We start from the raw sequence: 26,316 nt of genomic DNA, 5'->3' as shown, positions 1-26,316 counted from the left end.
TCATGCTATCCTAAACATCACTAATCTCCTTTGACCTAATGGAATGTAGACTTCATGGCCCCAAACCACTCATCTCTTAACTCTTCCTCTGTCCTCACAATACTATGACATGACATCATTACACTCTCCAAATGATCAGCATCTTTATTATTGCAACAAGGATGAACAACCTGCTCAGATTTTTGTTAGGGACAGGGTATTATTGAGTCTATTGCCACTCCATTCCCACATGATTAACCGTCTCATTCAACTGCACAGCAGTAGGTGTCATCATTCAATAAGATTAAACTGTACACACAGCCTGACTCAGATACGGGTACAGTCCAGACAAGCCAGCATTGAAGCAATGGAAATTATGATTTGGAAAATTGGACATTGAACAAACTCACCAGCTAGTCTGTGGCTGAATAGCTGTTCTGCGCTGCAGCAGATCAGAAAATACCACTTTTTCTGTTTTACTTTGATCCTCTAATAATAAGATACTATATGTGGAATTATGTATTTGCTGAGATGTGGGCAATTAATGAAGGTACCAGGAGTTTCCAGTTGTAATTTAATTCAAATGATAGACTCAATAGAATGACCCAGTGATTATTATAAATGAAAGCATCAAGGAAGAGTCTCAGTCTTTGAACACCACGATAGATTACGAGACAAAACAGAAAGAATGAATGACTCAGCTGACACGCGTTTAAATGTAATTTTAATTCAATTATTTTTTGTTACAGAACAACACACTTATGATACAGAATGGCTATTTGCACATAAGACAAATATGTTAATTGTAGTAGAATAAGCATTAGATAGTTTGACAGTAACTAACAAATTACTTTTTTACTGTGGCTTTTCGCCAAGGGGAATGACAAACAATGTAATCAATACTGGGAAAAAAATAACAAAGTTACCACTTAAATCCCTTATGCAACATTTAAATGCTTGACGTATGAGGACATCATCTGAGTCAGAATTTTATGAGAAATGCTATGTTCCCATTCCCTCATGAGAATTTCCTACCCCTACATATTTCTTAGTTACAGTTGAAGTCGGAAGTTTACATACACTTTAGCCAAATACATTTAAACTCAGTTTTTCACAATTCCTGACATTTGATCCTAGTAAATATTCTCTGTCTTAGATCAGTTAGGATCATCACTTTATTTTAAGAAGGGGTTGTGAGCTGCATGAAATGATAAGACTCAAAGGCATGGGGAATCCGTAACACCTTAATCTCCTAGTCGTTGATTCAATGTAACCTAGATGGACCATGACCTTGTGATAAGTTTTATCATATTTTAGTGACTGGAGGAATGTGATGTCACAAATATCTCATGTCTCTCATTACTTCACTGATTAAACCAGCATCAGCAAACATATACATATTAATTAAATCTAAACCATAAATGTAAGACATTTACAGTTTTTTCCGTACAATCCGACATTACGATGTAGCCACCTTGAGCTATAGTGTAACCTACGGCTTGTGCATTTCCTGTTATCGCTAATGGCCTGGAAAAGATTATGTCCAATCTATGGGTACAGTTGTAGTCTGAAGTTTACATACACCTTAGCAAAATACATTGAAATTAAGTTTTTCACAATTCCTGACATTTAATCCTAGTAAAAAGGCCCAGTTTTAGGTCAGTTAGGATCACCACTTTATTTTAAGAATGTGAAATGTCTGAATAATAGTAGAGAGAATTATTTATTTCAGCTTTTATTTCTTTCATCACATTCCCAGTGGGTCAGAAGTTTACATACACTCAATTAGTATTTGGTAGCATTGCCTTTAAATTGTTTAACTTGGGTCAAACGTTTCGGGTAGCCTTCCACAAGCTTCCCACAATAAGTTGGGTACATTTTGGCCCATTCCTTCTGACAGAGCTGGTATAACTTAGTCAGTTTTGAAGGCCTCCTTGCTCGCACACGCTTTTTCAGTTCTGCCCACAAATGTTCTATAGGATTGAGGTCAGGGCTTTGTGATGGCCACTCCAATACGTTGACTTTGTTGTCCTTAAGCCATTTTGCCACAACTTTGGAAGTATGCTTGGGGTCATTGTCCATTTGGAAGACCCATTTGCGACCAAGCTTTATCTTCCTGACTAATGTTTTGAGATGTTGCTTCAATATATCCACATAATTTTCCTTCCTCATGATGCCATCTATTTTGTGAAGTGCACCAGTCCCTCCTGCAGCAAAGCACCACCACAGCATGATGCAGCCACCCCCGTGCTTCACGGTTGGGATGGTGTTCTTCGGCTTGCAAGCCACCCCCTTTTCCTCCAAACATAACAATGGTCATTATGGCCAAACAGTTCTATTTTTGTTTCATCAGACCAGAGGACATTTCTCCAAAAAGTACGATCTTTGTCCCCATGTGCAGTAGCAAACCGTAGTCTGGCTTTTTTATGGCGGTTTTGGAGCAGTGGCTTCTTCCTTGCTGAGTTATGTCGATATAGGACTTGTTTTACTGTGGATGTAGATACTTTTGTACCTGTTTCCTCCAGCATCTTCACAAGGTCCTTTGCTGTTGTTCTGGGATTGATTTGCACTTTTCGCACCAAAGTACGTTCATATCTAGGATACAGAATGCGTCTCCTTCCTGAGCGATATGACGGCTGCGTGGTCCCATGGTGTTTATACTTGCGTACTATTGTTTGTACAGATGAACGTGGTACCTTCAGGCGTTTGGAAATTGCTCCCAAGTATGAACCAGACTTGTGGAGGTCTACAATTGTTTTTCTGAGGTCTTGGCTGATTTCTCTTGATTTTCCATTGATGTCAAGCAAAGTGGCACTGAGTTTGAAGGTAGGCCTTGAAATACATCCACAGGTACACCACCAATTGACTCAAATGATGTCAATTAGCCTATCAGAAGCTTCTAAAGCCATGACATCATTTTCTGTAATCTTCCAAGCTGTTTAAAGGCACAGTCAACTTAGTGTATGTAAACTTCTGACTCACTGGAATTGTGATACAGTGAATTATATGTGAAATAATCTGTCTGTAAACAATTGTTGGAAAAATTACTTGTGTCATGCACAAAGTAGATGTCCTAACCGACTTGCCAAAACTATAGTTTGTTAACAAGAAATTTGTGGAGTGGTTGAAAAACGAGTTTTAATGACTCCAACCTAAGTGTATGTAAACTTCCGACTTCAACTGTAGATTACGGATACAAGCACTTCATGGTAGTTTGAGAATATAAAAAAAACTACCTAAAAACCACATAGAAACAAATAAAAGTAGCACATTTTTAAAGAATGATACTGCAATAAATTAAATAACACAAAACTACATTAGAGAGCCAATGCTTTGTCAATGGTATGTTCTATACGCATGCAGGAGAAAACCAAAACCAAAATGAGAGGACTGTAATAAATGCAACACTATCACATTCAGAACTGCTAGAACACGTAGGCCTACGTCTTTGTCAAGGTTGTTTTTATATGAAACATTGTCACACATATAGCTTCATGATATAGCCTTCAAATCTGTTAAATGCATGTGTTGTTGACTGACAAGTCTTCTTTCAAAAGCCACATGTTCACTTAAAATAATCTAATGTCTATCGCTCATTGTAGTATATCCTTCATTCAATATTGGCTGAGATTATGGCAAAATTATGAGTTTATAACGGGCACAAGTGTCAAACAGGTGAACTATTATGCAGGAAGATCAGGCGCATTAAACTCAATTGTTTTCTAATCACACAACTCACAAACCATTTTTCCTCCTCTGCCACCTTACATATTAAGAAACAAATATACATTGATTCCATTACATATTTGGTCACATTGTCGTTCTCACAGGACAGAGTGGGGTATGTTGAGCCATTTTTTACATTCAGCATCACTCCGTCAATATAGTATTATTTCTAACAAAGATATCTACATATATTTCAGGATGTTATGTATCCCTGGAAATAATCAGAATTCATGTAAACATAACAGTTTTAAAAACATAGTTTGTAAAATAAAAACAATTACTCCGGGGTAAATTGAGCGTAGGGAAAAGGTAAGTTGAGCCGCCTTTGGGTAAGTCGGTGATGGTGTCCTGTGACAGTGGATGATGGTGCTAGTTGGTCATAGTTTAATTCATGGAATGGGGGTGTGGTATATTGTACTGTATATCTTAAATGTATGCCTACATTCAGATATAGATTTCTCTGTTAAATATCACTTACCCTTCCATTTCCTGACCAGTTGTCTGGGACATGAAGCTGGCCCGCGAGATTCTGGATACGTTTAGCAAGCTCAGACTCCAATTCATCAGAGAAGACCTTGTGTGTCTCTGCTACTCTATAATAGCCTCTGTTTCACACAGCTACATGTTCGTTTTCCTTTTCGTCAATGTACCTCTTCAGTGTCATTCAGTCTATTTGTTTCATCCCTTGCTGCTGCTCAAATGGACTTCTTCCCTTCTCTCACTTCCTTGGCTGCTCTCAAGAACCTCAAGGGGGGCTAGATCCCTGCTTGTTTTACATTTGTATACACGGGGAATGATTATGTCTGCTCTATAACAATATAAATGCATTATATTGAGTTCATATGCATGACACATTGCAAAAATACTATGTATTTTATGCATAAAACTGACTAAATGTAATCATCTTCTGCATGGGGTATGGTGGCCATTGGCCCAACTTACCCCAAGGCAAACATTTTGACTATATTAGCCCACACAGCTACAAGGGTGCACTTTCATGCTATGTTTAGGACCTCATATTGTAGCTTATAGAGACCCCAACTGATGTACAAAACAATCTACTTTGGTTTAGATACAAGCATCATGAAAACTATAACACAATACATTAATTTGACCTAACTTGCTTACCACTTTTTCCATGTGTTTTCTTCTTTCATAGACTCCATGAAATGATGACCTATTCCTAAATATTTGGTCACATGGTACATTTTGTGTATGGTTTCCTAGAAACAAGGAGTAGCTCAACTAACCCTTCGGCTCAACTTACCCCACTCTCCTCTACGTATTAAATTCAATCAAAGTGCTTTTAATATCCTTTAATATTGTTGTGGTTGACATCTTGAAAATACCAACAGAACAACTTCAGTTAACAAATTTATATAGGCTAGGCCTTCCCTTAGTTTCTCAGGGCCAGTTGAACGTCCTCCCAGTAATCTGATAAAACTTCTGATTGAAGGGGTGGAAGAACTTCCTCAGTTTGGCCACCACTGAGGGGTCCACCTCAGGGTGGATGCGCCCCTTGCTGCCTGCCAGGCACTTGTTGAAGACAATGTTAAATCGCAGGCAGTAGAATCCCCTGGTGGCATTGAAGTACAGGTTATACTGGCTGATTCTGGAGGGGAGGTTGAGGAAGCGCTCAACGAGCTGCAGCTCAGGCAGAGGGTCTGTGATCAGACGGTCGCCGTCCACAATGTGAAATTGTTCCACAGGGAAGTACTTCAGCCAGCGCTCCAAGTGCTTGGTGTAAATGCTGGTCCGTACCGCCTTATACTTTATGTTCACCTCACACGTGTTGCCGTCGATGGCCAGCTTCTCAAACTTGTGGTAGGTCTTGTTCTTACGCTCCTTGCCCTCCAGCACCTGTGTGTAGTCAGACACAGCTCTGGTGGTGGGCTCACGCACAATAATCAACAGCTTGATGGAGGAGTTCATCTTGAAGATGCGTTCCGGGACCTCCTCTGTGATGAAGTAGGCGGGGCTCTTCTCAATGGTGATCTGGTTGGGGAAGGAGAAGGGCATCTTCTCCCGGTACCAGTCGATGCCCCGGGCGTAGTTTTGTTCGTTGTCAAAGAAGTGGATCTCCTGCGAGGCCTTGACCACAGCCGGGTGCAGGTTGAGCATCTCCAGCAGGGCGCGCGTGCCCCCCTTGCGCACCCCGATGATGATGGCCCGGGGCAGCTGCTGCACCAGGTTGTGCAGGCGGATCTGCTCTTTGGTGGCATTGCCCTTGCGGATCTCGTGGAGCAGGCCGCGTTTATACTGCAGGGTCCGGAGAGGGATCTGCTCCGGCAGGTGAGGAGGGCCCAGTCTGCTCTCTATGGGGCAAATAGGCTGCAGCCTGGAGGAGGGGAAAACACAGAAAGAGACATTTAGTTCTGTATAATACTTTCATCAGTATACTATAGAGCACTTTGGAATTAACTTTAAACACATTGTTAAATACTATAAAGTCTTATCATAATCTAATCATATATGATCAAGATTTTGTTATTGGAAAAAAATATTAGATTATTCATATAAACTAAAAGCATTCTATACTTTACATTCAACAGGCATTGCTTTCAGCAAACAACGTACCTATCCAAGCTCCCAACCCTGGCCACTAGATAGAGGAGACTCCCGATAGCAAGGCTGCCCAACACGAAGAGCTTCTGTCTCAGCAACGCCTGCTGTTTGAATAGCATGGCCCTCCATCAATCTTCAGGACTGCGTCTTCAGCCTGGGGATGGGAGAGCAGAGCACATAAACCACTAATCACTGGCGAGGAGACAGCCTAATGTTTATTAACACACACTCAATCAAGTCTTACAAGTGATTAAGCCACACTCACAGGAGCCTGCAAAGTGCTGCAGTGCCATTAGAGCAGACGCCTGTGGTGTATTCATTAGTCGGGTTCCGTTGCAAAATGTTTTGTCTGTTGCGAAACGTTTTGCAACAAAAACCGTTTACTCCAAACGTAAAATGTTCTGCAACTAAAACGAGAGTTTCTATTGGGCAAATTCAGGTAGGTCCCGCCCCATTTGGTTCTTAGAGTAAACAGTAAATGGTTTCCGTTGCAAAACATTTTGCAACAGACAAATCCGACTAATGAGTACACCCCCGATTTTCCTCATACCCTTTTATTTATTCATTTAATTATTTCTGCCAGATAAGTCTTGGATCAGATTGGATCAAATGTATGACAGGCAGCCTCCCTCTGTGAGAGCCTGATGGTATAATTTTCATGTAGCTAATGCAAAGCAGAATACACAATTATTTCAACAGCCAGTGTTTTTTTTTTCTTCACAAAAAGGGTGACTGCATTGTTTGGTTCCAGCCAACCCCTCAGGTGTAAATTAATGAATATATATATATATATATATATATATATATATATATATATATATATATACAGTACCAGTCAAAAGTTTGGAAACACCTACTCATTCTAGAGTTTTTCTTTATTTTTACTATTTTCTACATTGTAGAATAATAGTGAAGACATCAAAACTATGAAATAACACATATGGAATAATGTAGTAACCAAAAAAGTATTAATCAAATCAAAATATATTCAAATAGCCACCCTTTGCCTTGACGACAGCTTTGCACACTCTTGGCATTCTCTCAACCAGCATCACCTGGAATGCTTTTCCAACAGTCTTGAAGGAGTTCCCACATATGCTGAGCACTTGTTGGCTGCTTTTCCTTCACTCTGCCGTCCGACTCATCCCAAACTATCTCAATTTGGTTGAGGTCGGGGGATTGTGGAGGCCAGGTCATCTGATGCAGCACTCCATCACTCTCCTTCTTGGTAAAATAGCCCTTACACAGCCTGGAGGTGTGTTGGGTCATTGTCCTGTTGAAAAACAAATGATAGTCCCACTAAGCCCAAACCAGATGGGATGGCGTATCGCTGCAGAATGCTGTGGTAGCCATGCTGGTTAAGTGTGCCTTGAATTCTAAATAAATCACAGACAGTGTCACCAGCAAAGCACCCCCACACCATAACACCTCCTCCTCCACGCTTTGCGGTGGGAAATATACATGCAGAGATCACCCGTTCACCCACACCGTGTCTCACAAAGCCACGGCGGTTGGAACCAAAAATCTCAAATTTGGCTCCAGACCAAAGGACACATTTCCACTGGTCTAATGTCCATTACTCGTGTTTCTTGGCCAAAGCAGGTATCTTCTTATTATCCTTTAATAGTGGTTTCTTTGCAGCAATTCGACCATGAAGGTCTGATTCACACAGTCCCCTCTGAACAGTTGATGTTGAGATGTGTCTGTTAGTTGAACTCTGTGAAGCATTTATTTGGGCTGCAATTTCTGAGGCTGGTAACTCTAATGAACTTATCCTATGCAGCACAGGTAACGCTGGGTCTTCCATTCCTGTGGCGGTCCTCATGAGAGCCAGTTCCGCTTGATGGTTTTTGCGGCTGCACTTGAAGAAACTTGAAATGTTCCGTATTGACTGACCTTCATGTCTTAAACGAATGATGGACTGTCGTTTCTCTTTGCTTATTTGAGCTGTTCTTGCCATAATATGGACTTGGTCTTTTACCAAATAGGACTATCTTATCACGACACGACACAACTGATTGGCTCAAACACATTAAGAAGGAAAGAAATTCCACAAATTAACTTTTAAGAATGAGTAGGTGTGTCCAAACTTTTACTATATATATAGAGAGAGAGAGTGAGAGAGAGAGAGAGAGAGAGAGAGAGAGAGAGAGAGAGAGAGAGAGAGAGAGAGAGAGAGAGAGAGAGAGAGAGAGAGATTCATTAGCTAGAATATGATAAGGTTTAACTTTCTAGATTACTGTGACTCCCATTCAATTATAAAGTTTCAGAGAATAGAGGAACTGCCTATTGCAAAGAAAAACCAGCAATCTAGAATAAATACTGTAAATTGGTGCCTCATGAAAATAGTTCACCTCAAAGAAAGACTGAAAAGAGGATAGAAATGGCATATTTGGATGTTGTTAACTAGATGTTCAAACCATTCCGTCACACACACACACACACACACACACACACACACACACACACACACACACACACACACACACACACCTGTTTTTGAATTTTGAATATGCACAACAAAGAGACTATCATGTTGTATGAAAAGAAAGCATCACTGTGAGAAGCTGCTGCATGGGAACAAAACAAGAATGATCAAAGGAAAATACTGACCTCAATTCATTGTAGGCTACACTTCATCTACTGTTCCAATCTAGAACAGATCCTAATATTCACAACATTATACAGTGAGGGAAAAAAGTATTTGATCCCCTGCTGATTTTGTACGTTTGCCCACTGACAAAGAAATGATCAGTCTATCATTTTAATGGTAGGTTTATTTGAACAGTGAGAGACAGAATAACAACAAAAAAATCCAGAAAAACGCATGTCAAAAATGTTATAAATTGATTTGCATTTTAATGAGGGAAATAAGTATTTGACCCCTCTGCAAAACATGACTTAGTACTTGGTGGCAAAACCCTTGTTGGCAATCACAGAGGTCAGTCGTTTCTTGTAGTTGTCCACCAGGTTTGCACACATCTCAGGAGGGATTTTGTCCCACTCCTCTTTGCAGATCTTCTCCAAGTCATTAAGGTTTCGAGGCTGACGTTTGGCAACTCAAACCTTCAGCTCCCTCCACAGATTTTCTATGGGATTAAGGTCTGGAGACTGGTTAGGCCACTCCAGGACCTTAATGTGCTTCTTCTTGAGCCACTCCTTTGTTGCCTTGGCCGTGTGTTTTGGGTCATTGTCATGCTGGAATACCCATCCACGACCCATTTTCAATGCCCTGGCTGAGGGAAGGAGGTTCTCACCCAAGATTTGATGGTACATGGTGCCGTCCATCGTCCCTTTGATGTGGTGAAGTTGTGCTGTCCCCTTAGCAGAAAAACACCCCCAAAGCATAATGTTTCCACCTCCATGTTTGACGGTGGGGATGGTGTTCTTGGGGTCATAGGCAGCATTCCTCCTCCTCCAAACACGGTGAGTTGAGTTGATGCCAAAGAGCTCGATTTTGATCTCATCTGACCACAACACTTTCACCTAGTTCTCCTCTGAATCATTCAGATGTTCATTGGCAAACTTCAGACGGGCCTGTATATGTGCTTTCTTGAGCAGGGGGACCTTGCGGGCGCTGCAGGATTTCAGTCCTTCACGGCGTAGTGTGTTACCAATTATTTTCTTGGTGACTATGGTCCCAGCTGCCTTGAGATCATTGACAAGGTCCACCCGTGTAGTTCTGGGCTGATTCCTCACTGTTCTCATGATCATTGCAACTCCACGAGGTGAGATCTTGCATGGAGCTCCAGGCCGAGGGAGATTGACAGGTCTTTTGTGTTTCTTCCATTTGCGAATAATCGCACCACCTGTTGTCACCTTCTCACCAAGCTGCTTGGCGATGGTCTTGTAGCCCATTCCAGCCTTGTGTAGGTCTACAATCTTGTCCCTGACATCCTTGGAGAGCTCTTTGGTCTTGTCCATGGTGGATAATTTGGAAACTGATTGATTGATTGCTTCTGTGGACAGGTGTCTTTTATACAGGTAACAAACTGAGATTAGGAGCACTCCCTTTAAGAATGTGCTCCTAATCTCAGTTTGTTACCTGTCTTAAAGACACCTGGGAGCCAGAAATCTTTCTGATTGAGAGGGGGTCAAATACTTATTTCCCTCATTAAAATGCAAATCAATTTATAACATTTTTGACATGCGTTTTTCTGGATTTTTTTGTTCTTATTCTGTCTCTCACTGTTCAAATGAACCTAGCATTAAAATTATAGACTGATAATTTCTTTGTCAGTGGGCAAACGTACAAAATCAGCAGGTGATCAAATACTTTTTTCCCTCATTGTATGTATGGTTTTTATTTTAGAGTGGAAAGGGATTATGTGTCTATTGTCTAATTGACAATATTGTCTAATTGATTGAATCAATGTTACCTCATAAGACAGCATTTGATCTGCATGTCTCTGTCCAGTCCAGAGCTTTCATGACAAGCTCTTAACAGCCAATCAATCACCAGGGCCCAGTTTTGCAAAAGTTATCTATCTGGATTTCGGCTATCGGACAGGATTAAATGCATAGAAATAGAATGAATAGAATGTACAAATCATTTAATTGAATGGGGACTCCCATTATACAAATAATTTAATTGAATGGGGACTCCCATTATACCAATCATTTAATTGAATGGGGACTCCCATTATACAAATAATTTAATTGAATGGCGACTCCCATTAAACAAATAATTGAATTGAATGGGGACTCCCATTATACAAATAATTTACTTGAATGGGGACTCTCATTCTATTCATTCTATTTCAATGCATTTATTCCTATCCGATAGCCGAAATCCAGATATATCATTTTTGAAAAATTGGGCCCAGAGACTACTGTTGGTGCTAATAGTGTAAGATCATCAATAACCATCTGCCTCAGCACATATCCCTTGTTGTGATTAGCATACAAAATAAAACTGCTGTATCTTTATCGTGTACAACATGACTCGTTTGACCTTCAATGACGTAAAACTAAAACCTGTTCCTCTGTTAAACCATGTGGGGACAGTGTTTCATTATCTAATAATGACATCAAAGTACTGTGACTCTCACAGACATTACTGTTTTTTTATCCTTTTATCCTGCTCCTGGTTGAGACATACTAGTGGTTGTCAGTGGTTGCAGATGTTTAATATTTTATAACAATTATAAGAGGGAGCAGTAGAACACTCTGCTTTGCAAAGTTATGTAGACTTAGGCTATGGAAGCCCACTTTCCTCTCCAAAGAATAACCACCAACTGACAAATTACACAGCTTTGACTGTTTACCCCTGTGGACCCAGAGAGATCAGTCTCCAAAACCAATTAGCAGATGGCTTGGATCATCCTAATACAATACAAGGAAGCTTGTTGGATGTAGCAGGGCTTACAAACTATCACGGATTACAAAGGGAAACCCAACCGCGAGCTGCCCAGTGACGAGAGCCTACCAGACGAGCTAAATGCCTTCTACGCTTGCTTTGAGGCAAGCAACACTGAACCATGCATGAGAGCAGCAGCTGATCCGTACGACTGTGTGATCACGCTCTACGTAGCCAATGTGAGTAAGACCTTTAAACAGGTTAACATTCACAAGGCCGCAGGGCTAGCCGCCGCCATCACCTCTTGTTCAACACCATAGTGCCCACAAAGCCTGGGACTGAAATCCTCCCTCTGCAACTGGATCCTGGACTTCCTGACGGGCCGCCCTCAGGTGGTGACGGTAGGCAACAACGCATCCGCCACGCTAACCCTCAACACGGGTGCCCCTCAGGGCTGCGTGCTTAGTCCCCTCCTGATACTCCCTGTTCACCCACGACTGCGTGGCCGCGCACGACTCCAACACCATTATTAAGTTTGCTGACGACACGACGGTGGTAGGCCTGATCACTGACGATGAGACAGCCTATATGGAGGAGGTCAGAGACCTGGCAGTGTGGTGCCAGGACAACAACCTCTACCTCAACGTGGGCAAGACAAAGGAGCTTATCGTGGACTACAGGAAAAGGAAGGCCAAACACGCCCCCATTCACGTCGACGGGGCTGTAGTGAAGCTGGTCGAGAGCTTCAAGTTCCTGTGTCTACATCACTATCATGGTCCACACACACCAACAAGGCACGACAACGCCTCTTTCACCTCATTTTTTTTTTTTTACATTTTAGTCATTTAGCAGACGCTTTTATCCAGAGCGACTTACAGTTAGTGAGTGCATAATTTTTTTTTTTCATACTGGCCCCCCGTGGGAATCGAACCCACAACCCTGGCGTTGCAAGCGCCATGCTCTACCAACTGAGCTACACGGGCCCAGGAGGCTGAAAAGATTTGGCATGGGCTCTCAAATCCTCAAAAAGTTCTACAGCTGCACCATTGAGAGTATCTTGACTGGCTGCATCACCACTTGGTATGGCAACTGCTTGGCATCCGACCGCAAGGCGGTACAGAGGGTAGTGCGTACAGCCAAGTACATTACTTGGGCCGAGCTCCCTGCCATCCAGGACTTCTATACCAGGCGGTGTCAGAGGAAGGCCCAAAATGTTTACAAAGACTTCAGCCACCCAAGTCCTAGACTGTTCTCTCTGCTACCGCATTACAATCGGTACCGATGTGCCAAGTCTGCATAAGACTGATAAATAGTTAACCAAATAGCTACCCGGACTATCATTGACCCTTTTTGCTCTAACTTTATTTGACTTATCACATATGCTGCTGCTACTGTTTATTATCTATTCTGTTGCCTAGTCACTTTATTCCTAGTTATATGTACATATCTACCTCAATTACCTCGTACCCCTGCACATCGACTCGGTACTGGTACCCCATGTATTTAACCAAGTTATCGTTACTCATTGTGTATTTATTATTACTTATATTATTACTTTTCTATTATTTCTCTATTTTTTTCTCTTTGCATTGTTGGTAAGTGCCCGTAAGCATTTCACTGTTAGTCTACACCTCTTGTTTGCGAAGCATGTGACGAATAACATTTGATTTTGATTTGATTGAATATAAAATATAACAGGCATGTCGAGTGGGCTTTTGACTCTCGCTGTAACTACAAAATAAGTAATATTACCTTGCCCTGGCCTCTAAAGGGACTCTAGCCAAGCAATTGCTATTTTATCAGTCTGACAAAACAGGAGAATAAACCCATTTAGCCAGAGGGCCAGTCCAGTCCCCTTGTTTGTGGATTCCCATTTGGAAATGAAATGTTTTTCATCACAGGTGGTATCTTTGAGAGGGCTTGGGAGCGATTCACAGATCTCCTGGAGAGAGCTTTTATGTCAATGGCTCTTTGGTTTATAGAGGGTGTCATTTGCAGAACAATGCTCCTACTTACGTACAATGCTGAAGTAGACTCGCTCCAAATCAATGCACTGTTTTTTAAAGCCCAACCGCTACTTTAGAGTACACTTAATGTACACCCTTAGAATTCCAGGGTGTCCATTCTTTCCTATCCTCTACGCTATGGTCAGGGACAGCGGACCTACATTTGACTCAATTGTAGGAAATCTGTGGGAAACATATCCCCCTGCTACCCCCATATCTCTGTGGTCCTCTATAGCTCAGCTGGTAGAGCACGGCGCTTGTAACGCCAAGGTAGTGGGTTCGATCCCCGGGACCACCCATACACAAAAAAATGTATGCACGCATGACTGTAAGTCGCTTTGGATAAAAGCGTCTGCTAAATGGCTTATTTTTATTATAGTACTCTTACCAAATACTGATGTATTTGAATTCCTTCTATTCACTCAGACTGTTGAATGTCTGAATTAATTGCCTCTTTCACATGATGAACCCTGGCTTATTTTAGCACTGCAAAGATGTCTGAAAGACTTGTGGTCAAATTAGTTTCATAGTAGAGTAATGTATAGTAAATTGCCTTTCGGACAAGTTTTCTTGACCCATTTGTGAACCTCTGTTGTTCAAAAAAGAATCATGATCGTGTTTGCGCTTATCAGGACATGTTACATTTACATTTTGGTCATCAAGAGATAAGAAGAGTTGTGCACTGCCCATATGGGGTTTTCTCTATGAAGCCCCAGCATCAACATAAACAGTCAACACTAAATTAAATGTATTTTATCAAATGTAAAAGTGCTTTACAGATACCCAGCCTAAAACCATAAAGAGCAAGCAATGCAGGCAGAAGCACAGTGCCTAGGAACAACTCCCTAGAAGGAAGGAACCTAGGAAGAAACCTAGAGAGGAACCACATTGGGGTGGCCAGTCCTCTTCTGACTGTTACAGATTACAGTGCCTTCAGAAAGTATTCATACCCCTTGACTTATTCCACATTTTGTTGTGTTACAGCCTGAATTCGAAATGGATTAAATAGATTTTTGTATCACCCATCTACACAAAATACCCCATAATGACAAAGTGAAAACATGTTTTTCGAAATGTTTGCAAATGTATTGAATATGAAATGCAGACATATCTCATTTACATAAGTATTCACACCCCTTTGCTATGACTTTTCCAAATTGTGCTCAGGTGCATCCAATTTCCTTTGATTATCCTTGAGATGTCACTACAACTTGATTGGTGTCCACAAGTGGCTAGGGCTGTTTCGACAACCATATTACCGTCACACCGGCGGACACGAGTCATGACGGCAGTCAAATTCCACGTGACCGTTTAGTCATGGTAAATGGGCTTCTCCAAGCTCTGATGCTGCTGATGGTCATTAGTAGCCTACCAAACTTGCTAACTGCCTTGTACTCAGCACTCTATTGTCCCTCTAATCACTCTGACATCAACGCAAATGTAATCGAAAATCTAATCAAACACTTTATGATAGCCCATGAGCTCATGTTGCACAGCATTTATATAGGCTATGCAATTGCTTGAGAAAAGTGATGGCCTCTATTAAAAAAAGGAGGATTCCATCAGCTTTCTATAGGCTAGGCCTATTATATTTATTTCTCAACTTTCCTAATATTAAGCACATTGCTTCTCTTTACAACAGGAGTATAGCCTATCTGGCTGGCATGAAAATGAACCACCGGAAAAGCGTCCTCCATTTGCTATTTAAGTGCATAGATGACATGTATTTTTTCCCGCTGCCTCTGTTTCGAGACAGGTGCATGATAATGGTCGATTCTAAATCCCACGGGGGGCCAGTATAAAAAAATTAAAGATATGTATTCACTAACTGTAAGTCGCTCTGGATAAGAGCGTCTGCTAAATGACAAAAAAAAAATATATATATATATATATATATTCAAAACAAATGTCACACATATGTAAAGACAAGATTAAATCAAGAATAGTCTGATGGGTGACAATATTAGCCTATCACTTGTGAATGATATATTATCACTTGTGAATGATGTCCAGCTTAAGGCAAGAAACAGCACATGCCTTTTTTTTGCGACTTTTTCAGATCATAGATGCACACCTTATGTAGCCTAGCCCGTAGGCCTATATGTTTTGATAAGGTTTGTATAGCAACTAAAGTGGCCAAATAACTTTTTCAAATGAAGCCCATTAATCTGCTTTACAAGGGGTATAGAGCCTAACAGGCATACATACGCAGCACGTGAGTTTCAAGTTTGGGGAAGAAACTTTTGGTCATAAAATGTACCTTTATAATAAAAGCATTACATGCATAATCGCATTTGTGGTCCCTTTTGAGAATGGTGTTTTCCTGCAGATGGAGCATTCGCGCTTATAGCCTACTGCCGTGTGCGTATTGCAGCGCTTATAATGTGAAGAAAAAGCCTAATAGTTTATCAACATTTTAAGCTAAACGTTCTAATCTGTTGCGTCAGTCTCATTGCTTAAAAAAGTGTTTTTGTTGTATTAATTTGGGATCTATCGCATCGAAAAGTAAATGTGGACAGTTCTTCCAATATCTTCATGCGCCTCGGAATTGGATGAGGACACGCGCAGTTGCGTCCCCGATGTGTCTGTCTTCACTTGTAGCCTGTGAGAAAGACCTGATAACTTGACGGAGAGCCATGTGAGTGAGAGGTGCTTTGGAGGATGCAGCCGGGAGAAGGGAATTATAATTATTATATTCAGCCCAAGGGCACAACGTCCACTGGCTGTAAAAGGCATGGATTTTTTTAGGCGGCATTACGGCCACACAAAGGGGATTCGAGGCATTATCACGTGCTTGTCAAATTGTGAATGAGAGACTGATGAAGTGTGTACAGCCTGCGCAAAAAAACAAAGCAGAGCTTATGCCTTTCATGCAACTTTTTTCAAATCATCATTAGAGTCGCATCATTCAGCCTTACAATGTATAAAAAATCTAAACATATAGCCCAACATTTGTATCACAACTAATGTTACATAAATAACTCTAAATTAAGCATATAGGAGTACCTGTTTCTTTGTTAACTGCTCAACACAGGATAGCCACGTGCGCACTCCTTCAAATTGTCCTTTCTATTTTATTCAGCTATGTTAAATTGTATTCTTCATACTATAAAATAATGCCACGGAATTCTAAGCAAATCTTGTCTGCTAAATGAACTAGTGTAGCCCACAGCCATATGGCATAGCCAGATCAGGGCCTAACATAAGGACAACTCAGAGTATGCTATTCTGTTCTTCTGAAATAGACTACATTTTCTTCATATCATGTTCTATAGACCTGTCTAAAATAAATAATGGATTTATTGTGATGGTGTAGGCTATTACATGGATTTATTAGACTTTTTTAAATGTAGATGTTCAAAAGGTCTGCATCAGTGGCTTGTAGGCTATGCATGGATGACTGGAGATGCTAAATGTGTTTATGTTAATTAACGGTCAGACGACATTTTTTTGCTTGACAATCACCGGCTGACAAAATTCCATGACCAACACAGCCCTACCTGTGGCCAATTCAATTGTTTGGACATTATTTAGAAAGAAACACACCTGCCTATGTAAGGTTCCACAGTTGACAGTTCATGTCAGAGCAGAAACTATAACATGAAGTCCAAGTAACTGTCAGTAGATCTCCGAGATAGAATTGTGATGAGGCATATACTGTAATGAATACTCAGGGAGAAAAATGTGTAGATTCACGCGCAGAGCGCGGCAGGTGTTTATTACGCCTTCGCAGAAGGCAAGAATCGTGGTCACAGGCAGGCAATGGTCATACACAGGTAGGCAAACAGGCAGGTGAAACAAAACTAGGACTGAAGGCTAAAACTGGTTCTCACAAACGAGCTAGGAAAAGGCTTAGTAGAACGAACAGTACCTCTCAAGGCACAAACAGAAATAACTAAATATGGAGCTGATGAGGCCAGGTGAGTAACTAACACAGGTGAAATCAATGAACAAAACTGAAAGACAGGGCTACGTTCAAGAACACAAAGAAACAGGGCTACGTTCAAGAACATAAGGTGAACTAAGAAAATAAAAACAGAACCTTATAGTACCTCCCCCCCCAGTTTTAACAGAGACACATGGAAGTACGAGGAGATTTTATACTGACGGGGTAACTGGAGGCGGAACGTGACAAGGTTGATGCGATGGGTTATCTTGAAGGGACCAATGAAGCGAGGACAGAACTTTTTGCAGGGGAGGCGGAGCCGAATGTCTCTGGTAGAGAGCCACACACGCTGTCCGGGTGAAAGAGTGGTGTAGGTCGGCGGCGTCTGTCGGCAAAGCGTTTCTGGGTATTAGAGGGGTCCTGCAGATGCCGGTGAGCGGTCTCCCATACACGCTCACTATGCCGAAAACCAGTCGTCGACAGCTGGGACAGTACCAGGCTCCGCCTCCCAGGGAAACATGGGGAGGGGTGGTAACCAAGGACACATTGAAACGGAGTAAGGCGGAGGGATGAATGCGTGAGTGAGTTCTGAGCGTATTCGGCCCAGGACATATACCGACTCCAGTCGTGTGGAGAGGCAGAACATTGTTGGCAGAGGACCTTCCCTATTTCTTGGTTCAGGCATTCCGTCTGCCCGTTGGTCTGGGGATGGTACCCAGAGGAGAGGCTGAGGGCGACCCCCAGTCTGTCACAGAAGGCTTGCCACACCTGGGAGACAAACTGGTGCCCACGGTCAGATACGATGTCCTCCAGAATCCCATATAGACGGAACACCTGTTGGAACATACACTCAGCCAATTCCATGGCGTTAGGTAAATGAGGAAGAGGAACCAGACGACACATTTTTGAAAAACGGTCTACTATGACAAGGATGGTGGTGTTACCAGAGGATTCAGGAAGGTCTGTGATGAAGTCAACAGCTATGTGGGACCAGGGTCTGTGAGGGATTGGCAAAGGTTGAAGCATCCCGGAAGGGAGATGACGAGGGCTTTTGGTTTGTGCGAAGACTGGACAGGAGAGTACGTAATCCCTGACGTCGGATGCCAGTGAGGACCACCAGAATTTACGGGCTAGAAGTTTGGTAGTTTGTGTAATGCCTCAATGTCCTGACCCCAAGGACATGTGACATCATTGCATCAGTTGGGGTCTAACAGCTGCTGGTACGTAACTCTTCCCAGCTGGTGTCTCAGGAGGAGCCGGGTCTGAGGTTAGGGCTTCTTGTATGGCAGAGTGAACCTCCCACTGTACCAGTCCCATAATGCAAGAGGAAGGAAGAATGGGTGTAGGGTCTGAGTTACTGGTCGGAAGGTCAAACTGGCGGGAGAGAGCATCAGCTTTTACGTTTTTCTTTCCAGGGATGTAAGTAACATGAAAATGGAAGCGTGTGAAGAGCCCAGTGGGCTTGTCTGGAGTTTAACCTCTTGGCCCCTCTGATATATTCCAGATTACGATGATCTGTTAGGATGAGAAAGGGATGTTGTGTGCCCTCCAACCAGTGGCGCCACTCCTCGAGGGCCAGCTTGATGGCGAGGAGTTCTGTTCCCCACATCGTAAATCCTCTCAGCAGGGGATAACTTCCTGGAGAAGAAGGCACAAGGATATGATTTTGGAGGTGTTCCCACCCACTGCGAGAGTATGGCTCCTACGCCTACTTCGGAGGCATCCACCTCCAGAGTGAAAGGAAGGGTCAGATCAGGTTGGCGAAGGACAGGAGCTGAGGTGAAGAGGCGTTTCTAGGTGTTGAAAGCGGTCAGTGCGGTATCAGTCCATTGAAGGGTCCGGGTCTTTTGGCTGTAAAGGGCAGTGAGGAGAGCAGCAGTAGAACTGAAGTTCCGAATGAACCGGCGATAGAAGTTGGAGAACCCAATGAAACGTTGGAGTTCCTTAACGGTGGTGGGTTTGGGCCAGTTACTGACGCCGGTGCCTTTGTTCTCATCCATGCTGACCCCTCCAGGTGTCAGTACGAAACCGAGGACGTTTACTGAGGTTATATGGAAGGTGCTCTTTTCAGTCTTCACATAAAGGTTATGGTCAAGGAGCCGTTGAATAACACTTTGTACATGCTGTATGTGTTCCTTCAGGGAGTGGGAGTAAATCAGGATGTCATCAATGTAGACGATGAGAAAGCGGTTGATCATATCCTGGAAAACCTAGTTCATAAAGGATTGGAAGACGGCGAGGGCATTAGTAAGGCTGTAGGGCATGACCAGGTATTCGTAGTGCCCTCATGCGGTGATAAAGGCCGTCTTCCATTCGTCGCCTTCACGTATACGGACAAGGCTTTAAGCACTCCGCAGGTCGAGTTTTGTATAGATGTTGGCGTGGCCCACTTGTTCAAGGGTCGCTGGGATCAGAGGAAAACGGTTCTTGACCGTAACGTCATTCAGGGAACGTAATCAATACATGGACGAAGTCCACCGTCCTTTCTTCCAACGAAGAAGAAGCTGGACACAGCCGGGGAAGAAGGACGAATGAAACCGTTTGAGTGCTTCATCTATGTAGTTCTCCATTGCCTCATTTTCCAGAATAGATAGGGGGAAAACACGGCCCTTCGGTGGGGACACTCCAGGGAGTAAGTCAATACCACAGTTCCCTGGGCGATGTGGTGGCAGAGTGGAGGCCTTGATTTTGCTGAAGACATTGTTGTACTGGGCGTATTCAGATGGTATGGTGGGTGGCACTGCAGAGGCAGAGTCCTCAATGGTGGTGGCTCTGCTGGGTAGGCTGAGACAACTGGTGAAGCAGGTAGGAGACCAGGAGAGTAGTTCACCTTGTCGCCACGAGATGGCAGGGTCGTGACGACAAAGCCAGGGGTGTCCGAGGATGAGTGGCTGTTTGGGGGATAAGAGTTCCATGAGTTGAATGGTTTCGGTGTGGAAGACTCCAATCTGGAGGGTGACGCTCTGTGTCAGGTGCGTAATGAAGCCCGTGCCCAATGGCTGCCCTTCCAGGGTGTTAATCCTTAAGGGAGGGGTGACAGGTGTAAGATCAATGTCAAGCTCTTGTACTAGCTGGTGATCGATAAAACTACCTGCTGCTCCCGAATCTATCAAGCCCTCTACGTACTTCGTAACCCCCTTCTGGGTTATCAATACTGGGATGGAGAATTGCTTCTGGGAGATATTTAGAAATATTGACCCACCTACCTGCATGGCAGCGGAGGGACCCTTCTCATCTCTCCGTGGGGGGCGAACAGGGCAATGGCTAAGTAGATTATCTTTCCCTCCACAGTATAGGCAGAGCCCTTTTTGGATCCACCTTTGACGTTTGATACACGGGAGAGGAGCATGACCCAACTGTATGGGCTCTGGAAGACTCGGACGGGATGATGGAATCATGGAAAGACACGGTTTCGGGTTCCTGGGTGGCAGAGTTCTTCGGTGATCGGCGATGAGGTGGTCGATGGAGATGGACATACTAATGTATTGATTTAAATCCTGAAGGTCACCTCTACAGGCCAGCTCCGCCTGAAGTTCCCTGTTGAGCCCTCTTCGGTAGACGGTAAGTAAAGCAGCCTCACTCCATCCACTCCCTGCAGCCATGGTGCGGAACTCGAGGGCATACTCGGCAGCTGAATTGCATCCTTGTTGAAGGTCTATGAGGAGGTCCCCTATAGGATGACCGGAAGGAGAGTGATCGAATACCTCTTTGAAGAGGGTGTGGAAATGGGTCTCGGATCCGAGTTCTGTGCTGTTGGCAGTCCATATGGCGGTGGCCCAATCCAGGGCTTTGCCTGTGAGGAGAGACACAGCAAAATCCACCCTGCTCTTATCGGTGGCAAAGTTAGTGGGGTTGTGCTCAATGTATTTGCTGCATTGCATCAGAAATCCCTGACATTTCCCAGGTGAACTGTCATATTTTCTAGGCATGGATATGATTGAAGGAGGGCTATGGGTTACGATACCTGGCATTGGAGGAGTAGGGATAGGCTGGCGGAGAAGATGGCCAATTACCTCCATACACTCCTCTTGCCGAGTTAGGCGCCACTGTAGCTCTGCTGAAACCATTCGGTTTTTGGTGAGGTATTCTGTAATGAATACTCAGGGACAAAAAGGTGTAGATTCACGTGCAGAGTGCGGCAGGTGTTTATTACGCCTTCGCAGAAGGCAGGAATCGTGGTCACAGGCAGGCAATGGTCATACACAGGTAGGCAAACAGGCAGGTGAAACAAAACTAGGACTGAAGGCTAAAACTGGTTCTCACAAACGAGCTAGGAAAAGGCTTAGTAGAGTCAAAATGAACAGTACCTCTCAAGGCACAAACAGAAAGAACTGAACTAAATAAGGAGCTGATGAGACCAGGTGAGTAACTAACACAGGTGAAATCAATGAACAAAAATGAAATACAGGGCTACATTCAAGAACACAAAGAAACAGGGCTACGTTCAAGAACACAAGGTGAACTAAGAAAATAAATACAGAACCTTACATATACTCATCTGGGGAAGGGTATAAAACTATTTATTGAGTGCTGAAAAAAATATGGAACTACCCAGACTCTGCCTAGAGCTGGCTGTCCGACCAAACTGAGCAACCGGGCAAGAAGGACCTTGGTCAGGGAGGTGACCAAGAACCCAATGACCACTCTGACAGAACTACAGAGTTTCTTGGCTGAGATGGGAGAACCTGCCAGAAGGACCACAGTTTCTACAGCACTTCACCAGTCTGGGCTTTATGGGAGAGTGGCCAGATGGAAGCCACTCCTGAGAAAAAGACACATGACAGCACACTGATAGCATAAGGCAAAATATTCTGTGGTCTGATGAGACAAAAATTCAACTCTTTGGCCTGAATGCAAAGCGCTATGTCTGGAGGAAAACACAGGCACAATTCATCATCCGTCTAACACCATCCCTACCGTGAAGCATGGTGGTGGCAGCATCATGCTATGGTGATGCTTTTCAGCGGCAGGGACTGGGAGACTGGTAAGGATAGAGGGAACAATGAATGGAGCCAAATACAGGCAAATCCTTGAAGAGAACCCGCTTTAGAGTGTAAACGACCTTAGTCTGGGGGCGAAGATTTACGTTCCAACAGGACAATGACCCCAAGCATACAGCCAAAGCAACGTTGGAATTGCTTCAGAACAAGAATGTGAAAGTCCTTGAGTGGCCCAGCCAAAGACCAGACTTGAATCCCAAAGAAAATCTGTGGAAAGACTTGAGGATTACTGTTCACCGCCGCTCCCCAAATCCAGATGTGCAAAGCTGATACAGACATACCCAAGACTACTCAAAGCTGAATTCACTGCCAAAGGTGCTTCTACAAAGTTTTGACTTGAGTGTGAATACTTATATGAATTAGATATTTCTGTATTACATTTTCACTAAATGTGTAAGAATTTCTAAAAACATGTTTTCACTTTGTCATTATGGAGTATTGTGTGTAAAAATATATATTTAATCAATTTTGAATTCAAGCTGTAACACAACAAAATGTGGATTATGTCAAGGGGTATGAATACTTTCTGAAGGCACTGTATTTATAGCCTATAGCCTGCAAAAACCAAGTTAGGAGCACAATAGCCTCAGAAGGCAATCGAGCAGCAGATTCACACAATGTGACCTAAATAAACCGAGATGAGCCTCCGAGATATTCCCTTTGAAGGACTTGACAGACAAAGAGAAAAGTTTGAACAATCAGAGTAGAGAGTGTACAGGTACCAGTGACAGAGGGAAACGAAGACTGACATATTTTCGATGCATTTGTAAGCAGGCAGGTCCTTCGAGAGGAAAATGGAATTGTATACAAATAAATTGAACAGCAGCATCAATACACATTTCGAGAAGAAATCAGTTTCACCTTGACAGTTTTACTAGATTCTGGAAGCAAGTTTATGACAAGATGTATTTATTTGTGGTTTCTCAGTTTTACAAAAAGTCTTGCTCTGTCCAACTCTGAGCCAATATGCAGTTTAACAGACAACACAAGGAATTGACATTAATGCAGGGGATTCAAACAAATCTGGCAGACTCTTGTGTAGATTTTTTACATCAAAGCATGGATATCCATAATAAGGCCCTCTGATGTTTCAGTTCTCGGTTAAATAACCTTTTATTCAGTAATTTTCAATTTTTCTCATCTATTCTCCGGTACTTTTGAATATTTTTTAGACCAGTAGTTCTGAAAGTAACGTTCACGAGCCAAAAGTGGTCCCCGAAAATTGCGTACTACGTCACATATGTGCAGATACGTGCACCATGTCATTGCTCCCTCTCTCGTTCTGCTGTGTGTGCATCTTGCTAGCTATTACTCAAATGGAGAGGGGCTGAATCTCATTGGCTGGAACTGAAATTGCTAGGGGGCTGGCCCACATGGGGGGGAATGTAGGGAAAATGGCGCCACAAAGCTTCCAATAAACAGTAAGGCTGTGACGATACCAGTATCGCAATATTTTTCAATGCCAAAAATTTAACCATGAAGCAGACCTAACTCTTTGGTCCTTTAAAAACCTGTTGTATGTAAAATATTGTGTGCCATAGCTTGGAAAATAAATAATTGTGACTCTGGATGACAACATAAAATCAAATCAAATCAAATCACATTTTATTGGTCACATACACCTATTTAGCAGATGCGGGTGTAGCGAAATACTTGTGTTCCTAGCTCCAACAGTGCGGTAGTATCTAACAATTCACAACAATACACACAAATCTAAAGTAAAAGAATAAAATTAAGAAATATATAAATAATCGGACAGGCAATGTCAAAGTGGCATTGACTAAAATACAGTAGAAAAATGTTCTGGGCTAATAATGTAAGAAATAACACACAAAGAAACTAAATACTGCAAAGTATGCCGGCGCTATCTTGTCACATGATGTTTGTTTCCAACATTAGGGCTGTTTTTCTAAAGAAGTAAAATCCGCTTTGTGTTTAGTTTCCTTTGCCACGATACTAACGAGTATCGCAATACTAGTATCGTCCCGGCCATAGTAAACAGTCTCTTTCAAAGGATTTTGTGGCTAATTGAGGTAATACAGTAATTCTGCTCATAGATTATGCATGTATGAACTACACATTGATACATCATACATTTAAAAAATACTTACTAGTCGCCAAAGTTCCGAAGCATGTCTTTAACTGTCTCAAGGCATTCTTACCCCTCAAATGTTTATTGTATGCAAAACAGGGATAGAAGGTAGACTATTTGTTTCCCACATTTATTTTGACTGACATGAGTTCTGAAGTACAGCATAGGCTTCAAAATACTATGTTTTTTTACCACAATACGTCCTCTGCAATTGCAAAGACCATGGAGATCCTTACATGCTATTTCCCAAATCACATTTGAACATTGAGTAAATGTTTAATATCCACAGACTAGATAATAACAATCATTTCAATATAGACTATGCACCCTATAATAAAGCCCTCATATTAGTGTACTGTAGCATGTGCTTATAGACAGTGATACTGCATAAATTCTTGTTGACTGCTAATTATGTGTACTCTGCTACGCTGCTGTTCTAATTCTCAGAACATCACGCTGTGGCTGGGTGGTAAAAATAGATCAGTGCTGCAGTTGTTCTCAGTGGAGTCCATGGCCGTCTGTGAGCTCATAGTAGAACACCTGAGTGGGCCAGTGTTATTAGACAAGCCAGCGGAGACCCCCAGCACCCCCTATCCCCACCCCAACCCGCCCCAGTCTCTGGTCCTGCCTGCCCCCCAAGAGCCCCACAGAGTAGGGTCTCAGGGCTACTGTGTCCTAGGCTACTCCCTGTTTGTCACCAGGACCAAGAGGACAGACAGGCGGCTAGGGCACAGGGATACCCGCAGTGGCAGCAACAGCAACAGTCAGCAGCTGTGGAGTGTCACATCACATGGAAGCTGTAAGAACAGTCTAGAGAGACACATTGTCTCTGATCCAAACTATCATGTCAGATCAATACCATTTTCTCGACTTCAAATAATCCATTTGGAGATATGTATGACTGACTACTGCCTTATCTCCACTGCCTTCCAACTCCAAATAAATGGGGAAACAGAATGTCTATAGGATGGAGCGGAACATTAGGAAATGGTAATGATCCACACAGAGAAGTGATATGGGGAACTATTTCCAGGAGGAACATTTTTCCTCAAACAAGTCATTGTTCACACCCATGAAGCACGCAGCAAATTACTATATTTTATTCAGAATCATGTCCCATCTTGAGTTATGCTCATGTAATGTGACTGCTGAATATTAGAGGCTAAATTCACTTACTTTTGGGGAAAGTACATTGAGTTGAATGATTTACTTCACACCATTTATCTGACAAGTCGAGCAGCAGAGAAACTACCACTAGAAATGAAACAGTCTACTTGACACAGACATAGGAATGTCATTCTCCATAGCTGACAGAAGACTGGGATTGGGCAGTAGACGGCTACTATGAACTGGTGCAAAAGGAAGGATACAGACTATTGATGTAGGCCAAACAACATTCAATCCCATTCATCTGAACATATTCATATACAAACTTTATTGCATCTCTCACATTTCTAAGTGTCTCTTTGGTAATGAAAAAATCCCAATGAAGTTTAATGGAGACAGACTGTGGCGCCACTATTCCCTCTAATGCCCAGTAATGCCATCTGAGGACAACGTGGTGGGATGAAAGAGATGAAGAAATACGGAATGGTTATGAATAATTCACCACTGTGTCTGAGGTTTATTATTATTATTGATCTGTATGCTTATGCACTGGGGAATGATTTTACTGTTCTGTTTGCAGCCAGCCTCCACCCAAGCCCTTCCACCAGCCTCTCCAAGCCTCCATGTTGTGATATTACACCTACATTATTTATCAC

At 42.7% G+C, this 26,316-nt stretch overlaps 1 protein-coding gene across 1 annotated transcript; it reads right to left on the bottom strand.

Annotated features, from left to right (window-relative positions):
* Nucleotides 1–5,109: 5,109 nt before the first annotated feature.
* LOC311108107 (heparan sulfate glucosamine 3-O-sulfotransferase 5) lies at nt 5,110–6,389 on the bottom strand (the record flags this gene model as incomplete). Its single annotated transcript, XM_084150745.1, has 2 exons — nt 5,110–6,043; nt 6,283–6,389. The coding sequence occupies 2 exons, from the start codon at nt 6,387–6,389 to the stop codon at nt 5,110–5,112; spliced, it is 1,041 nt and encodes a 346-aa protein (XP_084006871.1).
* Between the last annotated feature and the right edge of the window lie 19,927 nt (nt 6,390–26,316).

This window comes from Coregonus lavaretus (assembly GCF_964263955.1).
Source record: "Coregonus lavaretus genome assembly, chromosome: 33".
NCBI lineage: Eukaryota > Metazoa > Chordata > Actinopteri > Salmoniformes > Salmonidae > Coregonus > Coregonus lavaretus.
The sequence above is the reverse complement of the archived record's forward strand: the minus strand, read 5'-3'. Positions and strand labels throughout refer to the sequence as shown.